The sequence below is a fragment of the Sprattus sprattus genome (assembly GCF_963457725.1).
Source record: "Sprattus sprattus genome assembly, chromosome: 17".
Taxonomy (NCBI): Eukaryota; Metazoa; Chordata; class Actinopteri; order Clupeiformes; family Clupeidae; genus Sprattus; species Sprattus sprattus.
The window spans coordinates 21,840,359-21,855,805 of record NC_137915.1 but is presented as its reverse complement, the minus strand read 5'-3'; the positions used below and the strand labels follow the sequence as shown (position 1 = coordinate 21,855,805).

Here is a 15,447-nt window from a genome sequence, read left to right as displayed (position 1 = left end):
ATTGTACAAATGTACAAATATATATATATATATATATATATATATATATATTATATAATATGAATATATACCTATACTTAAAATATATTACATTATATTATATTGTATCACATATTATATATATCATATTTTATTCCATTGCACATTATACTGAGTCATTATATTATATTGTATTATATATATGCTATGTTATTTATATTACAGTTCAACTATTGAGATGTGTATGTATATATTGAGATGTGTATATTTTTACTGCTATAGAAATATATAGCTTTTTTTGTAATGTTGATTTGTGAAATAACTGTGTATTGCCAATTGCACTGTTCAAGGTTTCTTAATGCACATACTTGAAAAGGAACTATTAAACTATGAAAAACACACTGACTGCCAGTTTCTCACTATTTGATGTATGCTCTTTCTCTTAATGATGGTCAATACCTAGTAACTAAAGAAGCACTATTTCCATAGTTTATAGATCTTCTCAGTATTTTCAAAGTGCACGAGCTGTGCAAGACAGGTGCGCGTTTATCATAGACCCATGCACATGAATGACTGGCGATTTAACTAGCGAGATTCAAAGTAATGTAGAGGCAAATCTTTTTCACACACTTCACGTAGAGCATAAACCCTTGAATACTCCATGAAATTGGTTGCGAAATGTAAAAGGTTATCGTGATTTGTATCCAGACAAACCGCAGCTCCTGGCAACTTGCGGTTGTTTGACACGTTTGACAGACCTCTGACGTCAGAGAGCTCCTGTAACAATATGGCGGCGACGCGTTTCGCCGAGAAGCAGTGGAGGCGGCGTCTACGTATACATGTCTATGGTGACCACTACATCCTTGCTTGTGTAGCCTTCTTTGGCTGATGTGGCTGGAGGTACGTGTGCAAGCTACAAAGTTAAAAAGGTTTTCTTGGCTGGCAGTGACACCCTTAGCACAAGCTTAGCATTGAACTGACAAGATCATTAATGACATTTTGAATAATTTTGAGTACCAGGCATGGCTCCTATGACTCTTGACGTTGGGGGACCTCGATCTGGCATGACATTGATTTTGTCATTCTTGAATGCACAAAAATATTATGGAAAGTACCCCAGAATTTTCTACAGAACATTCCAAGCAGTTCTTGGATCAAGAATGACAGAGGATTTTGTTACATAAATACTGTATGAGGCTGGAGGAGGTTAAATAAAGTTGCCAAAAGATAAGACCATTTTAGATGAGAGTGCTGGGGGTTGTATCCTGGGGAAGGATAAACGTTTAAATTATGCTGGCAGAAGCAAGCCTGAAGGTCTTTTAGACAAACACTGGATGATACAGATGAAGATGAGACAGCTTTTGAGAGATTTATCCTTCAAACTTGAGAGACTCATTTATACGCCTCCAACAAAGTGGCAGATGCAATGGAGTCCTAATTAAAAATAAGCCCACATTAAGTAAAAGGAATGGGCTGCAACCCACACAACACTAGTCAGCGTCTTTAGACCAACAGAAATTGTGTACAAGAAGTGATTACTTAAGTGCACCATCAACAACCTTGCATTGACAAAACAGAAGAGGAGTAACATAAGAGATTAATTCCTATGGTGACTTTATTCATTTTTTTCTAAGCAATACAGCCTACAGCCATACAACTGTTGCAACAATTGAAACAAAATAATATACATTTGAACAATTAACATGCTCATCATAAAAATAGCTTTACAAAAAGTTTACATTTCTATACAACGTTATTTTTTTTGTTTTGTTAATTTTCCTTACTTCTTTAAGTCTATTTCATGAGTCCAATGTCTGCATTCTCAAAATACACACAAATGAAGCCAAACCTTTGTGATAATACCCTAATTATTTTGAATCTGTGTATGGTTTCTTTCAAAAAAGAGAACTGGGACAGACATCATTTTCCTGTCAACTGCAGTCTACAGTGACAACATATGAACCTAAACCTCCTGAATGTTTTTCTTAAACGGATGCTAACCCTGTTTCCACCTCAATTTAGATATCAATTATTAGGACCTGTCACTCGAAGAGAAATGCCATCACACACATCTTTAATCAAGCGCTGTTCACAATCCCCTCCCATTCAGCCTGCATACAAAAATAGAGCGTGGAGTGTTTATTCATGAAGAATGAGACAAGCGGCAGCTGTTCAGTTGAACTGTAATCACATTACTTTGCAGACACAGGCAGCCACCAGACATATCTCCCTTCATATATCACAACCAATCAGCTCATCGGCTCACCCACTCAAATCCTATTCACTTCCTGGAGAATCTCCGGATGCAAGTGGAGACAGTCATATGATGCTGTAAGTTATATGACCTAAAAAACACTAGGTAGTAACGACTGCACAGAAATCCTCTACAATCAGAAGATGTTCCAGTGTCACTGACAACATACTGTGTAAAAACGAGTTCATGTGGCTAAGGTGTTTAAGTTAAACGTAAAATGAAGGTCATTTTGCATTTTGATCTTAGATTAAGTACACGAACAGTCAAGTGAAATCAAATAGCACGCATACACCACCATACTCCTGTGTGTGTCTGTGTGTGTGTGAAGGAGAGAGAATATGTGCACAAGACAGAGAGACAAGAAGAGGGAGAAATAGTCTGTATGCATATGAATAAGGTAAGTTGGCTCAAAATGGCAGTTTACAGACAGACAAACATATGCACACACGTACACACACACACACACACACATACTTGGCAGTATTCTCTGCAGGGTAGTACTGTAAAAACAGGAAGGTCATGGTTTGGCAAGCAATGCTATATCCTTAACTGCCAAAACTGACCTATACAGCCAAGCACTGTAATCACTTTCTGTTGCTGTTGTTCAGGTTTTTCATATGTTAGTAAATAACTATTAAAGTGCCTAAGTATTTACAAGACATATTATATGGACAAATTAAAACAAAAGGCAGCATGTATACACAGCACATACAAACACAGAATGACCATGTGTGTGTACGTTTCTGTGTCTCTGTGTATGTGTGAAATGACCATCTTTAGAATGGACCTGGCATTCTGTCTTTGTGAGCGCTGGTGGTCTTCCATTCCTCACAGTGTGATGTCACTTCCTCTTCCCAAGATCCTTTGGTGTCTCTGGATGCTGCTGTGTCCTCTGTCCTAGCCTGAGATGGACATGCACACACACACATATACTGAATCACCCACTTGCACTTGTTTGTCCAGACACTAACAAAAGGGAGGGGTGAGAGAGTGTTCAGTGTTAAGTTTAAGTGTTCAGTGCGTAGTGCATATATAATGTCACCACACCAGTTTCAAAATTTCAAATGTCTTAATCTCACCTTTGCTTAGTTATCAACATCTGACACATGATTCTCCATCTGTAAAGGTAAACAAAAGCTGTATTTAAACCAACAGTACATACACAGAAACTCACGCACACACATACTCACGTACACACACACATGTAACAGTCACATTCCCATACCGGGTCATTGCTGGCCTCTTCATCATAGTCTTCCTCTCCTCCATCTGTCATCTCCCCCACCTCTGGTTCCTCCCCTTCACATGCTTCCTCTCCAGAATGTTCTGCCCGCTCTGACAGGCACTCCTCACGCAGCCAATCACAACTCTCCTCATACTTCCTCTGTACTTCTGCCCAAGGAGAGAGAGAGAGAGAAAGGGAATAAGAGATGGAGGGATGAACTGGTGTGTGGTGTGCGTGAGTGTATGCATGAGTGCATGCCAGCATTTTAATGTGTGAGGGCAAACTGTTTTTTTTACTGCAAAGTGTGTTAACAAGTTCTGTCTCCTCCTTTCATGCATTATATCTGTGCTGCTAATAGTCTCTCATGTCGTAGTGTTTAAGATACATATCCATATGCTGACACTTAGGGTTCTACCCACCTGTGTCCACGCGCTGCTGCCTCTCAATGCGCTCTAGCCGACCCAGCAGTGAGTCCACCTTCAGCTTCACTTGACCCAGCTCGCGCCTGATCACCTGCAGCTGCTCTGACTTCACTGAGAGAGCACAAATACACACACACACACACACAAAATACAGTTAATCCTGTAATTTCACTGCATCTAAATTCTAGAATTTCTATATTTCACTGAGGCTTTACTGAGTGCACACCAGTTTAATTTAGGGCTGAACGATTTGGGAAAATAATCTAATTGCGATTATCCCCCCCCCCCCCCCCCCCTTAATGAATGATTTAAATATGACCAACACAATATTAGAAACATTTAGTGTAAAATATTCTTTCCCACATTTTACATTTTTATTTAACTGCTAATTACAGAAACAAATCGGTGGCTTTGCCACTGTGCATTTAAGTAATTTAAGTAATTTAAGTCAAGTATAAACTATAGGCATGCACTTTTTAAAGTGGTATTATGCAGTAATAGTTATGCAGTAACTAGTAATTAGCTTATTTGCCGTCTTGCCTTGTCTTGTGTTGCATTTGCTTGATGTTTGACTGTGGTAGGACAGTTGTTGACTATCTAGTTTATCATAGTGTCAAAGTAGGCACATTTGAAGAGATTTTGCTAGTTTGAGCCACTAGCATCTCGTTAGCAATTAGCAATTGAGCTGTTATGCTGCTTTAAACACTGAGTGCAAAATTTACCATCTTTTTTTTTTAGACCACGTTGTAATCGCGGACGTTGCGGTTAGAAAATCGCGTTTTACCATATTGCGATTTAATCGCAAATGCAATTAATCGTTCAGCCCTAGTTTGACTAGCAACAGATCATCATGACAACAATGTTGTACATGCTGTTTCGACACAAAAATGTGTGTTTGATTGTTTAAAGTTCTTTTTGAACATATTCTGACAATACTTTTTCCATGGAAACTGACATTTTGGGCCACACGAGAGCGGGCTGGGACCAGGAGGCCTTGAGGAGGCGTGTCTTGTTGGGAGGGAGGGCTTTCCACGACGAGTGGGAGGGGTCATCAATCTCGATCGCTTCAGAGGGACGAGAGCTCGAGGAGGGGGCACACGTCCAGGGTAGTCAAACACCCTGAGGCAGACAAGACTGTGTTACAACACACATACACACACAAAACACATTCAGACTCACACGTAACATACACACACAATGGGTTCTGGATAATCACACAATTTAAACTTCAAGCACGCAATACACACACACATACACAGTACGGCCCTTAAACACTGTACACCTCACAGTTTCACAACTGAGACTTTTAAGGTTCACTCACCGAGTGTAGAAATCGTCTCTGTAATAGTCATAGTCTAACTCGTACCCGCTGTGAAAAAAAGCGGGCAAATGTGAGAAAAGCAAAAGCACATGCGCACACACAGCATTATCTCCCCCTAAACTATTAATGTGCAAATACAGCTTAAATGAGAATCTAGAACAATAGTGATATATAAACAAATAATTACCCTATTATAAACTTGTATAAACATGCCTGATAATGCCTGCCTGATAATAGGCTGTTTCTGTAAACACAAACTGCTGCCTTATCTCACGGACACGGACAAAAAAGCTTTCTCTTGTCCAAATAAAGGCAATATTAAATGTGAAATGTTTTTGTTTCTCTTTCATACATACTTTAAGGTACACTACACATACAAACCAAATTCATGAAAAGGCTATATGCATTGATTTTGTAGGTTACTGTGCTGTTTTGTTTGTTTACAGAGGAAGAGTCAAATGATGTTTTATTGCAGGGAAACAGTGAGCCACTCTTTGTCTCATGTTCTCTTTTTGCTGCTCTACCATTCTATCTTTTAACTCTTTTTTTATACTTATTTATAGATCTCCCTACACTCTCTCTTTCTCTGTCTGTCACAATACAAAATAATGTTTCCTAACACATTTCCCCTAAGGGATGATTGACAACTGTCTCTGGGAGTGTCAATGGGAATCACCAGGGCAGTCCAGGCTAGGCATTCCAGGACCCTGGACAGCTACCAAGCCAGCATTGCTTCCAATTTAACCATATCATTGGACGAACTTGTGAACACACGCACGCAGACACTTCTACCCACCCACACACACACACACAAACGTTCACCTGTAGATAGCAGAGAGAGGCCGCTTTGACCCAGGTTTTGGTCGATAGAGCTTTGGCTCCCCAGCCATGTTAATATCTGTCAACACAGAAGAGACATACAGACATAAACCGAGAGGAAATACAAAAGAGAGAGAGAGGTTTACCACTCCATTATCAAATAAGTTGCTCATACTTTCACATCACTGCATCATTAAAAAACATAGCCTATAACATTTAACTTTTTCATCGCATAAGAGAGAAAGACAGGTTTAAAGAGAGCGGTTTAAAGATGAATATTGTAGTGGAAATATGTAACGGTAGAAAGTGGGTGCAGTGCTGTGCAGTGAATAAACCTCACTCCCCAACACTTTAAGAGACGTGCTAGTGACAGACACTAGCATCCATGGGTTTTAACCTCCGTGCTAGCACGCCCACCTATAATGTCCGAGGATGTAAATTCGAGTCCGGAGCGGTAATGTGCTTGTCTACAATAGCTACAATGGTGCCCTGACCCGAATTGGGAATGAAGTGTAGGGGGTGAGTGTAACGGTAGCCAGTGGTTACAGTGCTATGCAGATAATTAACCTCACTCTACAGCTAAATGTGTGATTATATTTAGACGTGCATAGACATTGTGGGGGCCAGGTGCTCAGGTTAAAAATTGGGGCAATCCACTCACCGACTGTTAGCTATATAAAAAAAAATATATAGCTATATATCCCAACACTTGTTTACTTGTTTTTATGGTCTCGTTTTATAAGCTAACTAGGTTGCTTGTCTTAAGCTTAATTATGGGCTATTTTAAGTTAAACTACTTGGCCCATTGCAGGCTCATCCGAGATATTTTATTAGTGGTTACATTGTATAACAGTGACAAACAATGCCGAGGCTTGGGGCACAGTGCCGCTACCTGGCTGTCACCAATAAAGAAGCAGGTCAGGGAGACGTGGATGCAGCTCCAAAGGGCGTCCGATTGGCTGGCGTTAACAGCAGTGTGGCAAGCGAAGTGAACGGAGAAGGCGCAGGTGCTCCGACAATATGGTAGAATTAGAACCCAGGCGCAGTTGTCGGGCTGAATATAGCACGTTTTTAAATTGCAAATTCCACGACCTCAAATAAAATAGTTTAAACTTTGAAAGTAGAAATGGTCAAATGCAACAGATATTAGCATCGATGGATTTAAGCCTCCTTGCCAGCAAGCCACATTCCATAGTTTGGTGTGGGTCTGTGCTTGTCTACACAACGCAGGTTACACATTTGTCAAAAATAATTGATGGTGGTGTTGATCATTTTGCAAGTCTCTGTATTAAAAGTGTCTTCAACACACAGGCTAATTTACACGAACAAATGTAGATTATATGTTTTTCTAGAAAACATGAGACTCCACAATAGCTCAACAAAAAAAACAGCATGCAGCCGACAAACTCACAACCAAGGTCATAAAATCTAATTAAAATGTATTCATGGCAATATGTAACAATAACACTGTCCAAAAAAAGAATATATTCACCCGAATTCACATGTGCTCACTGAAGAGCACTGACTAGGCTTCCATTAACTTGTGTACTGAACAATGCCACAAACGAGGTGAAAATCATCCGAATCATCCCAAACAAGAAAAAAAGAATGAGAGAGCGAGAGAGCGTGAGAGGTGAATGAATAAAAGGTCTCTATTCAAATGGATACCAGTGATGCATGGCGACATAAAGCACTGCTGGTGGTCAGTCCAATACAACCATTAGCATTTATCTCTCGCTCTCGCTCTCGCTCACACACACACACACACACGCACACACACACGCACGCACGCACGCACGCACGCACACAAACATACACAATTACAAACCCCACTGAACTTACCCTTCCTATTTAACTAATTATATTACTGAGCCCTTGCAAACACATGAAAGGAGTAGAGACAGCTCAACAGAGTGGTGACAAAAACATAATACTTGCTCGTGTAGATAAATTCATTCAGTCACAGAAAATCGCTACAAATTTGAATACATTCTCTAAAGCAGGAGCACACATACACACACAGAGGTTGAAGCTTCAGTTGAAGCACACCCCATCTTATGCATCTCCAACAAACAGAACGAAATGAAGAGCGACGCCAAAATCATCATCGCAATTGTCCTGGCTTTAGCCATCAACGAAGTGTTTTTCCCACTGGCAGATTCTTTAATAGATCTTCGTTTTGCACTAATTTCACGACCTTCTTAAGCACAGCTCCCATACCTTATATTTCCCTACGTGAATTGAATACTAAAACACGCTTGTGTTATAGTTCTGTCCTGCTGCTGCCCGCGAGACTGACACCTATCGATGTCAACGGGGGTGTCCCACGCAAACACCAGTTATTTCGAAGAAAAGAGCAGACAAAAAGAACGGCACAGCCGTCTTATTAATTTCTTCTCTGACCCTTGAGACTCAGAGGAATAAGCTAGCTCTTACTTTTCTGAGATGATGGTAGGCTAACAGTACGATAGGGCTGCGTTCAAACGAAACACCGACGAAACGACCAACGAAATCACTGACATGAACGTAAGGGGAAAAAAGCAAGATGACGGCAGGTAGCCTACCATTGTTACAAAGAATACCCACACGTACACAACCAATAGCCTACATGGCAGGTAGCATTACTATCTTGCTGTTACATCAGTTTTCAGGTGCGACATCAACTTAAAAATAAAAACACGTGATAAACGGTAATGATGCAAACTCACGTCGCTGAACACGGCGCTTGCCTTTGTACATATTTTGTGAGGAAAACAGTCTGATTCTAGACAGGGAAATGTTGTCAGCAGTCGGCAGCTCTTCTAGTTCAGTGTACGGTGAGTGTGAAAGATGCACGCAGCTTTAAATGAGATGGCTGCGTTAGGGAAGATTAAACCATTTCAGGCTTTTCGAGAGGGGAAACGCGTTAGGCAGTTATTTAATTGCGAAAAGAATATAGTATTAACTTTTAGATATTTATATGTAGTTTCATTTGTTTCAGTCAGATATGAAATAAGTCAGCAAATAAACACACACAAATATGCGCATAAGTGCAGACTCTCCATAATTATCTTCTCAAAGTGTGGTGGTCACTCCTTTCAGCAGACAGAATACGCTATAGCCTACTAAGATTTTTCTTGCGTTTAGAAATGACATATTCTGATTTTTCACACAGACGTAGCTTTACGGTGCTAAACATACAAAACTATATTCCATTTTTTGAATGAAATTCGTGTGATGTGTACATTAATGTAAAAATGTAGCCTTCTGTTTGTCACATAAATATGTAGGTGGTTACCAAAACTTCAGCGAGGGGTTGTGTATCCATGACAACACTTATTTCACAAAGGATGCGTTGCCGACTGATCTCTTCATATACGAAATGCATCACTGTCTGCACGTCTCTGAAGAATGACAAGCTGAAGTGCTTTCAATGAAGACGTGTGCAAAAAATTATCTAATTTCTCATTTGTCCAACAGAACTGTTTCTCCCTCAGCAGAAGTGGTCGAATTAAGGCCGAATTATGCTCTGTTTTAGACGTAACGCCTAAGCACGTAATTTACACAAGGAACTTGTTTTAGACAAGTTTTGATTTAAGGTTCGTTTTAGACGCAGAGCGTGTTGCAAGGCTTGTGTTGCGTGTTGCAAAGCAAATTGACGCCAGAACTGTAGATTTATTTTGAGTTAAGTAAGCCTATTTATTGCAGCAGGACAAAGGAAAAAAACTTACCGGAGCATGAAAGTGTAGTGGGCGAAAGGCTTGATGTTATGAATAGCCTACATGTGTTACACAAAATACAAATGTTGGCAATTCAGTACCAGTGGCGAAAAAGACATGACGCAAAAGTTCGTTTATTGACATCTTTTAATGACTGCGACAGGCTTTAAAATAAGGTGACCAGATTTCTGAGACAAAATCCGGGGACAATTTCAGTTCAGATACGTTAACACCTCCAAAACATGTAAAGTTTTTGTCTTTGTAAACGGAAAAACGGGGACACTGGCTGGGCCCTTTTTCATAAAGCAGTTTATCTTACCCTTGTTCTTGTAAATTGCAAGGGGAAGTGTCAAACAACGAGTATTTATCTTAAAACTAATCACAAAGTGGCTGAAATGAAGAGTAGTAAAGGTAACAACCTTTTGCCAGATAATTAGAACCAATTTTTTGTGATAAGAACCTCGTTGACTCAAGCTTCCTTGCAGTAGGCCTAACCTCTGTGCTTGGCTGATAAGTGACTGGTCTGCACATATGGGTGTCAGGTGTATGTTTTTCCAGCATAGAACATGTTAAGGCCATTGAGGAAACTAAATGCAGTGTATTCCTATATTCTGTGTAATCAGCTGGAACAATGAAAATACAGATTAGGCCCATACACTCCATGATCTTTGGAATTGTTTTTTTTAGGTATTACTATACCAAAAGTGATTTAAGAAACAAACAAACAAAAAGATTCAAAATACAATTTCAGTAAAAAAAATCCAAGCAATGTCAAGGTGAAGGGGGGAGATCTGAATAATCTAAATAATAACAAGTTCTGTGGCACACTTCCAGTTGACATCTTTGTTAATGCAGAATATGTGAAGTTAATGTGGGGAAAAACACATTTCATTAGTGTCTTTTAAGAGACCACCACAAGAACATACGTTTTTTGTTTTAGTTTTTAGGTAATGTAGTCCTACCCTTATTCTAGGCTAGCCTACATGAAAATCTATGTAGCCTAAGCACATGACTCATATTTTAGCACATTTTTTAACCTCCTGCTTAAAATTGAACTGATGAGACTGTTTTTGCTTCCTCATCTTGAACGCAACCCACTGCCATAACATCAGCAGTTTGACTAAACTTGACAAAGAAAAAAATATTCTTCCGATTTTGAGTATAATGTTATAGTGATAAAATAGACATCTGACAGCCTGGCCCAGGGCTATTTGAAAACGTATGTTGATACAATATAAAACGAAAACGTTCGTGTTCAACCAGGCTGTATCTAAAGCCTACAACAAAATTGATGGCAGGGAAGAGTGGTTGCGCGGCTTTTAAACCAACGTTCCCGGAGCCACCCAGACAGAGATAGCATACCTCATACGGTTTGTGATTAATGTAAGTCCGCACTCCTCAGCTTTCAAGTGGTTTCATTTAATGTCAAGTTGCCAACTACCTCTAGTAACCCAGATTAGTGAAACTGTAATATCATAGTACTGTAGCTAGTATCACTGCTAATGTTAAAAAGTTAACAAAGTTAGTTAGCAAGTCTACAGATGTGACTGACATCTGACCAACAGATAGCTGCTGCTTAACACACACATTGTTGCAAATTGTAGATCATAGGTTAAATAATATGATTATTGTAGATCATGGGTTGAATATGTAGATCATGAGTTAAATATATGACATAGATGATAAACAATGACACTAACCTATCCCAATGCTATCCTATCTTGTTATACTCGTATTGTCAGAGCTAGCTGGCTGAATGAATGAGTGAACGCGATCTCTTTCTAAATAATAAAAAAAAGCCAATGGCAAAGATTCTACCGCGCTGCATATTCCACCAATCAAAATACTAAAACGGTCATTCTAGATCTTTGAGCTCCGAGCGAGAGCTTGCTGCCCTGGCTGCTGGCTGGCTTGCTTGAGCCTGTGGTATGTAGGCTACGCAACTAAACGTTTTGGTCATTGTTTTCTTTTTTAATTTTTAATTTCTATCCCGGGTCTATCTGTGAAAACCGGGGACATTTCCGGGGACAGCTCCAGCCGGGGACAGGCCACCAAAAACGGGGACTGTCCCCGGAAACCGGGGACGTCTGGTCACCTTACTTTAAAACGATGTGTTTATGAGTTACATTATTTAAGATGAGGTGGTAAACAGTGAGAGAATCTCATCATGTTGTCAATGCTTGTAACTACAATGGTGCTGGCCATCAGTTAAGCCCACGTTATGTAACTTTTGTATATGAGCAGACCGGGCTCATTCTATCAAAATCGCGGGTGCAATTGATTGATTCACGTCAATATGAACTCAATGAATGATACCACCATGACTCACAAGTGGTGGAAAATGAATATGAAAGTATTTGTTCGTGAATTAGCACATTTTCTCCTAACAATCGCGGGTGAGAATGGGATATTCTCTAAGGTAACGGCAGGTTACTGTTAACTTTTGTATATGAGCAGACCGGGCTCATTCTATCAATCTCGCTGGTGCAATTGATGATTCACGTCAATATGAACTCAATGAAAGATATCACCATGACTCACAAGTGGCGGAAAATGAATATGAAAGTACCTATTTGTTCGTGAATGACCACATTCTCTCCAAACAATCGCGGGTGAGAATGGGATATTCTCTCCATAAATTCGCGGTAATTTAAGCATTCTATAAGTGTTTAAAGAGGATTTGTAAAGGAGTTCATGTCTTTGGACCTCTTCTGTTATGTTTGTTCCTAATCCATAAGAAAAGGCTTGTGAGACGGTCTGCAGGGTATTCATGATTTAAAAAAATGTCTGGGTCTAAAAAAGGCTGTAGTATGCTATTAACCCGGAAACGTGAGACTCTGTGAAACGTTGTGGTAGCCGGCCAATCACAGCCTTTGCGAGCTGTGTAGGGCCGTAGTGTTTTAGTCGCATAGTCAGGAATTTTGGGCGACGCACTTAAGCACGTAAGGGGGGATATTTTACCCCGCAAGGGGGGGTTATGTATCTTACGTGCTTACGCGTTACGTCTAAAACAGAGCATAATTCGGCCTTTAGTGGGCTTAAGTAGCACAAGCAGGTTTTATCGGTTTTTACAGCTGCATTCAAATGCTAATTAGATTGAACCCCATCCTCCTTACCTTTGTCTTGGTAAATAAGATGAACGCATGGGACACAGTGGTGCAGAATAAATTAAACGTGTAGTGGAAGCATCAGGACGTAGGCTACTCATGTTAATATCGTTATTTTGGTAGAAAGATAATACAAAATATTGTCACGACAGTGGGTTGTGCTCATGGAGTGGTTCTCATCTCTAAGTGACAACACTGTCACTTCAAGAATTCTGTTTGCTATTACTTTGCCTTATGTTTATGCTTTTGCCAGTTGGGAGAGACCCTGAATACTGGTGCTACTCAGCCATCAGGTCTCTTCTACCATCTAGAGGTATGACAGAAAAACTGCAGCCTGCTGGACTTATGCTCTGTTCAGGTTGTGGCCAGTGGTAAGCTTTATCATGTTTCACAGGTCATAGCATGAAACTCTTTTCAGCATACCCCAGTGACATTGCGTGCCATTCAAATATTATCTAAGCTTTTGTGTTTTGTATGTTCAATACCAACTCTCGTCTCTCTTGCCTTACATGAACTAAAAATCAGCACACCGACACACACACCGACACACACACACACACACACACACTCACACACACACACACACACACACACACACACACACACACACACACACACACACACACACACACACACACACACACACACACACACACACACACACACACACACACATACACACACACACACACACACACACACACACACACACTGTCGAAAACACAAAGCCATACTTTGATGCTGTCACACACATTCACCCATATGCTGCATGCTCTCTAACCCCGCCCACATTCTGTTAGCTTCATGCTTCATTCATTCTGTCCAACTCAGCATCACCTGTCTTCTTGTTTGAAGTGACACACGGAACACACAGGTGTGGCTGATTACATGCAGTATACACTAAACCTCACACAGACTTAAGCTGCTGATTGTCTGATTTAAAATGATTGTAAAGAGCACCAGTTTGTTAACACACAGAAGGAAGGACGACCCAGGCACTCTATTAAGTGCTTATTTGCATTTTAGGTCTAAATGAACATGTTCCTTTGGAACGATCTTAAGGCCAAAACGTGTAAAAGATGGACATTTGAAGATTGCTTGACAGAAGTCAATGGATTTGACTATTAACTCAAGGTTTATTTAATTGCACACATATAGTGGGCTTCTTACACTTCAAGTACGGAGATGGGCGTGTGCTCTCTCCATATTCAGTCCAATTCAATCCCAATATTTACACACACCGGATTTTTCCACAACTGCACAGTGTGCTGAGAGGGCTATGGCTATTTCAACGCTGTGCGTTAAATCTGCATAATATCCTTCTCTAAGGTTAGTTGCCACTCAAGGCTTTAGAGTCCCATAGATTCACACACACTCACACACACACACATACGCCGACACACACACACACACACACACACACACACACACACATACGCCAACACACACACACACACACACACACACACACACACACACACACACACACACACACACATACACGATCATGTACACTTTCATGAGCAGCATTGCTGTATTGCATCCCTTTAGATGTAGGCCTTTCTGTACATCAAGCAGTAAGCAGTGACTGTGGGCTGGATCATCTTGCCTATGTCCCTATAAATAAATTATGTTTCCAAACACCTTATGGAATTAATGTTTACAATTTGTGAACACAATAATCACAATTGACAAATATAAAAACATTATAAAAGTGTCTGGTAGACCTATATTTCCACAAATATCTAACCCCATTGCTGTATTGGATCTCTGCCAGAATTGCACATACTACCAGTGTTGTTTATTGCAATCACAGGCATTAAAAAGAGAACCCAGTGTATACCCAGTGTATACAAGCCTAACACTGAATACAGGCAGCACAGAGCAACTCCATTCCCCGCCACTGGAGAACATTACTCAGATTGAGTGTCTGATACTGGATGAGAGTTATGATGGCCTGCATTATGTACCAAGGACACTATAGTCACTAGCAGAGTCACCTCAGTCACCTCTCTCATCCTCCACCTTCTCTTTCTCAACATCATCCCTGCCTCATATGGATTTCTCACAGAAAATGGAGGAACTGGGGTGTGCTGGTTCTAAACTTTTCTCAGCCAACCCACAAGTCCAACCCAAAAAGCTCAGGGCAATTCCCCCTCCTCGTTCGAAAAAGATATCTTAGGCCACTTCAACACCGTCAGCAGCAACCTTGTCCTGCATCTCCAGAGAACAGAATGTTCAGTGAGTGCTACTGATAGCAGGAGCAGGGTACAGAACATTGATGGTAGAAGCAGGTTACAGTGACAGCATTTTGTGATGTATTCAGGGTCTCTGCCATACTAGTCATGATACTGACAGCTGTTCTGAAAACAAGCTGGGACCCAGTATTCCAATAATGTTCTTTATTCCTGTGTCGAGAAATAGAAATAGAAATAGAAGGAATCGAACGGACAGTATGCAACTTATGAGGTAAACCAGTCTAATCTGTCACCTGTATCATGACTACCTCAGAGTGCTCCAGGGGCTCCTATGATCACTACAGAAGGGGCTCCTATTATCTCTAGCCGTACAAATCAATTGTCAGTCAAATGACATTATATTTTGATTTCTATTTCCAGTTTT

General features: G+C 40.4%; 1 protein-coding gene across 1 annotated transcript in view; it reads right to left on the bottom strand.

Annotated features, from left to right (window-relative positions):
- Positions 1 to 3,318: 3,318 nt before the first annotated feature.
- The window catches only part of LOC308378490 (RALY RNA binding protein like), a gene marked incomplete at both ends in the record, with an annotated part of 31,381 nt that continues 19,252 nt past the window's right edge, over positions 3,319 to 15,447 (bottom strand). The window contains 6 exons of the mRNA XM_080855430.1: positions 3,319 to 3,351; positions 3,459 to 3,625; positions 3,878 to 3,991; positions 4,836 to 4,999; positions 5,202 to 5,249; positions 6,024 to 6,099. Of these exons, the coding sequence (XP_080711556.1) occupies positions 3,319 to 3,351; positions 3,459 to 3,625; positions 3,878 to 3,991; positions 4,836 to 4,999; positions 5,202 to 5,249; positions 6,024 to 6,099 (602 nt within the window). The remainder of the gene's footprint in view (positions 3,352 to 3,458; positions 3,626 to 3,877; positions 3,992 to 4,835; positions 5,000 to 5,201; positions 5,250 to 6,023; positions 6,100 to 15,447) is intronic.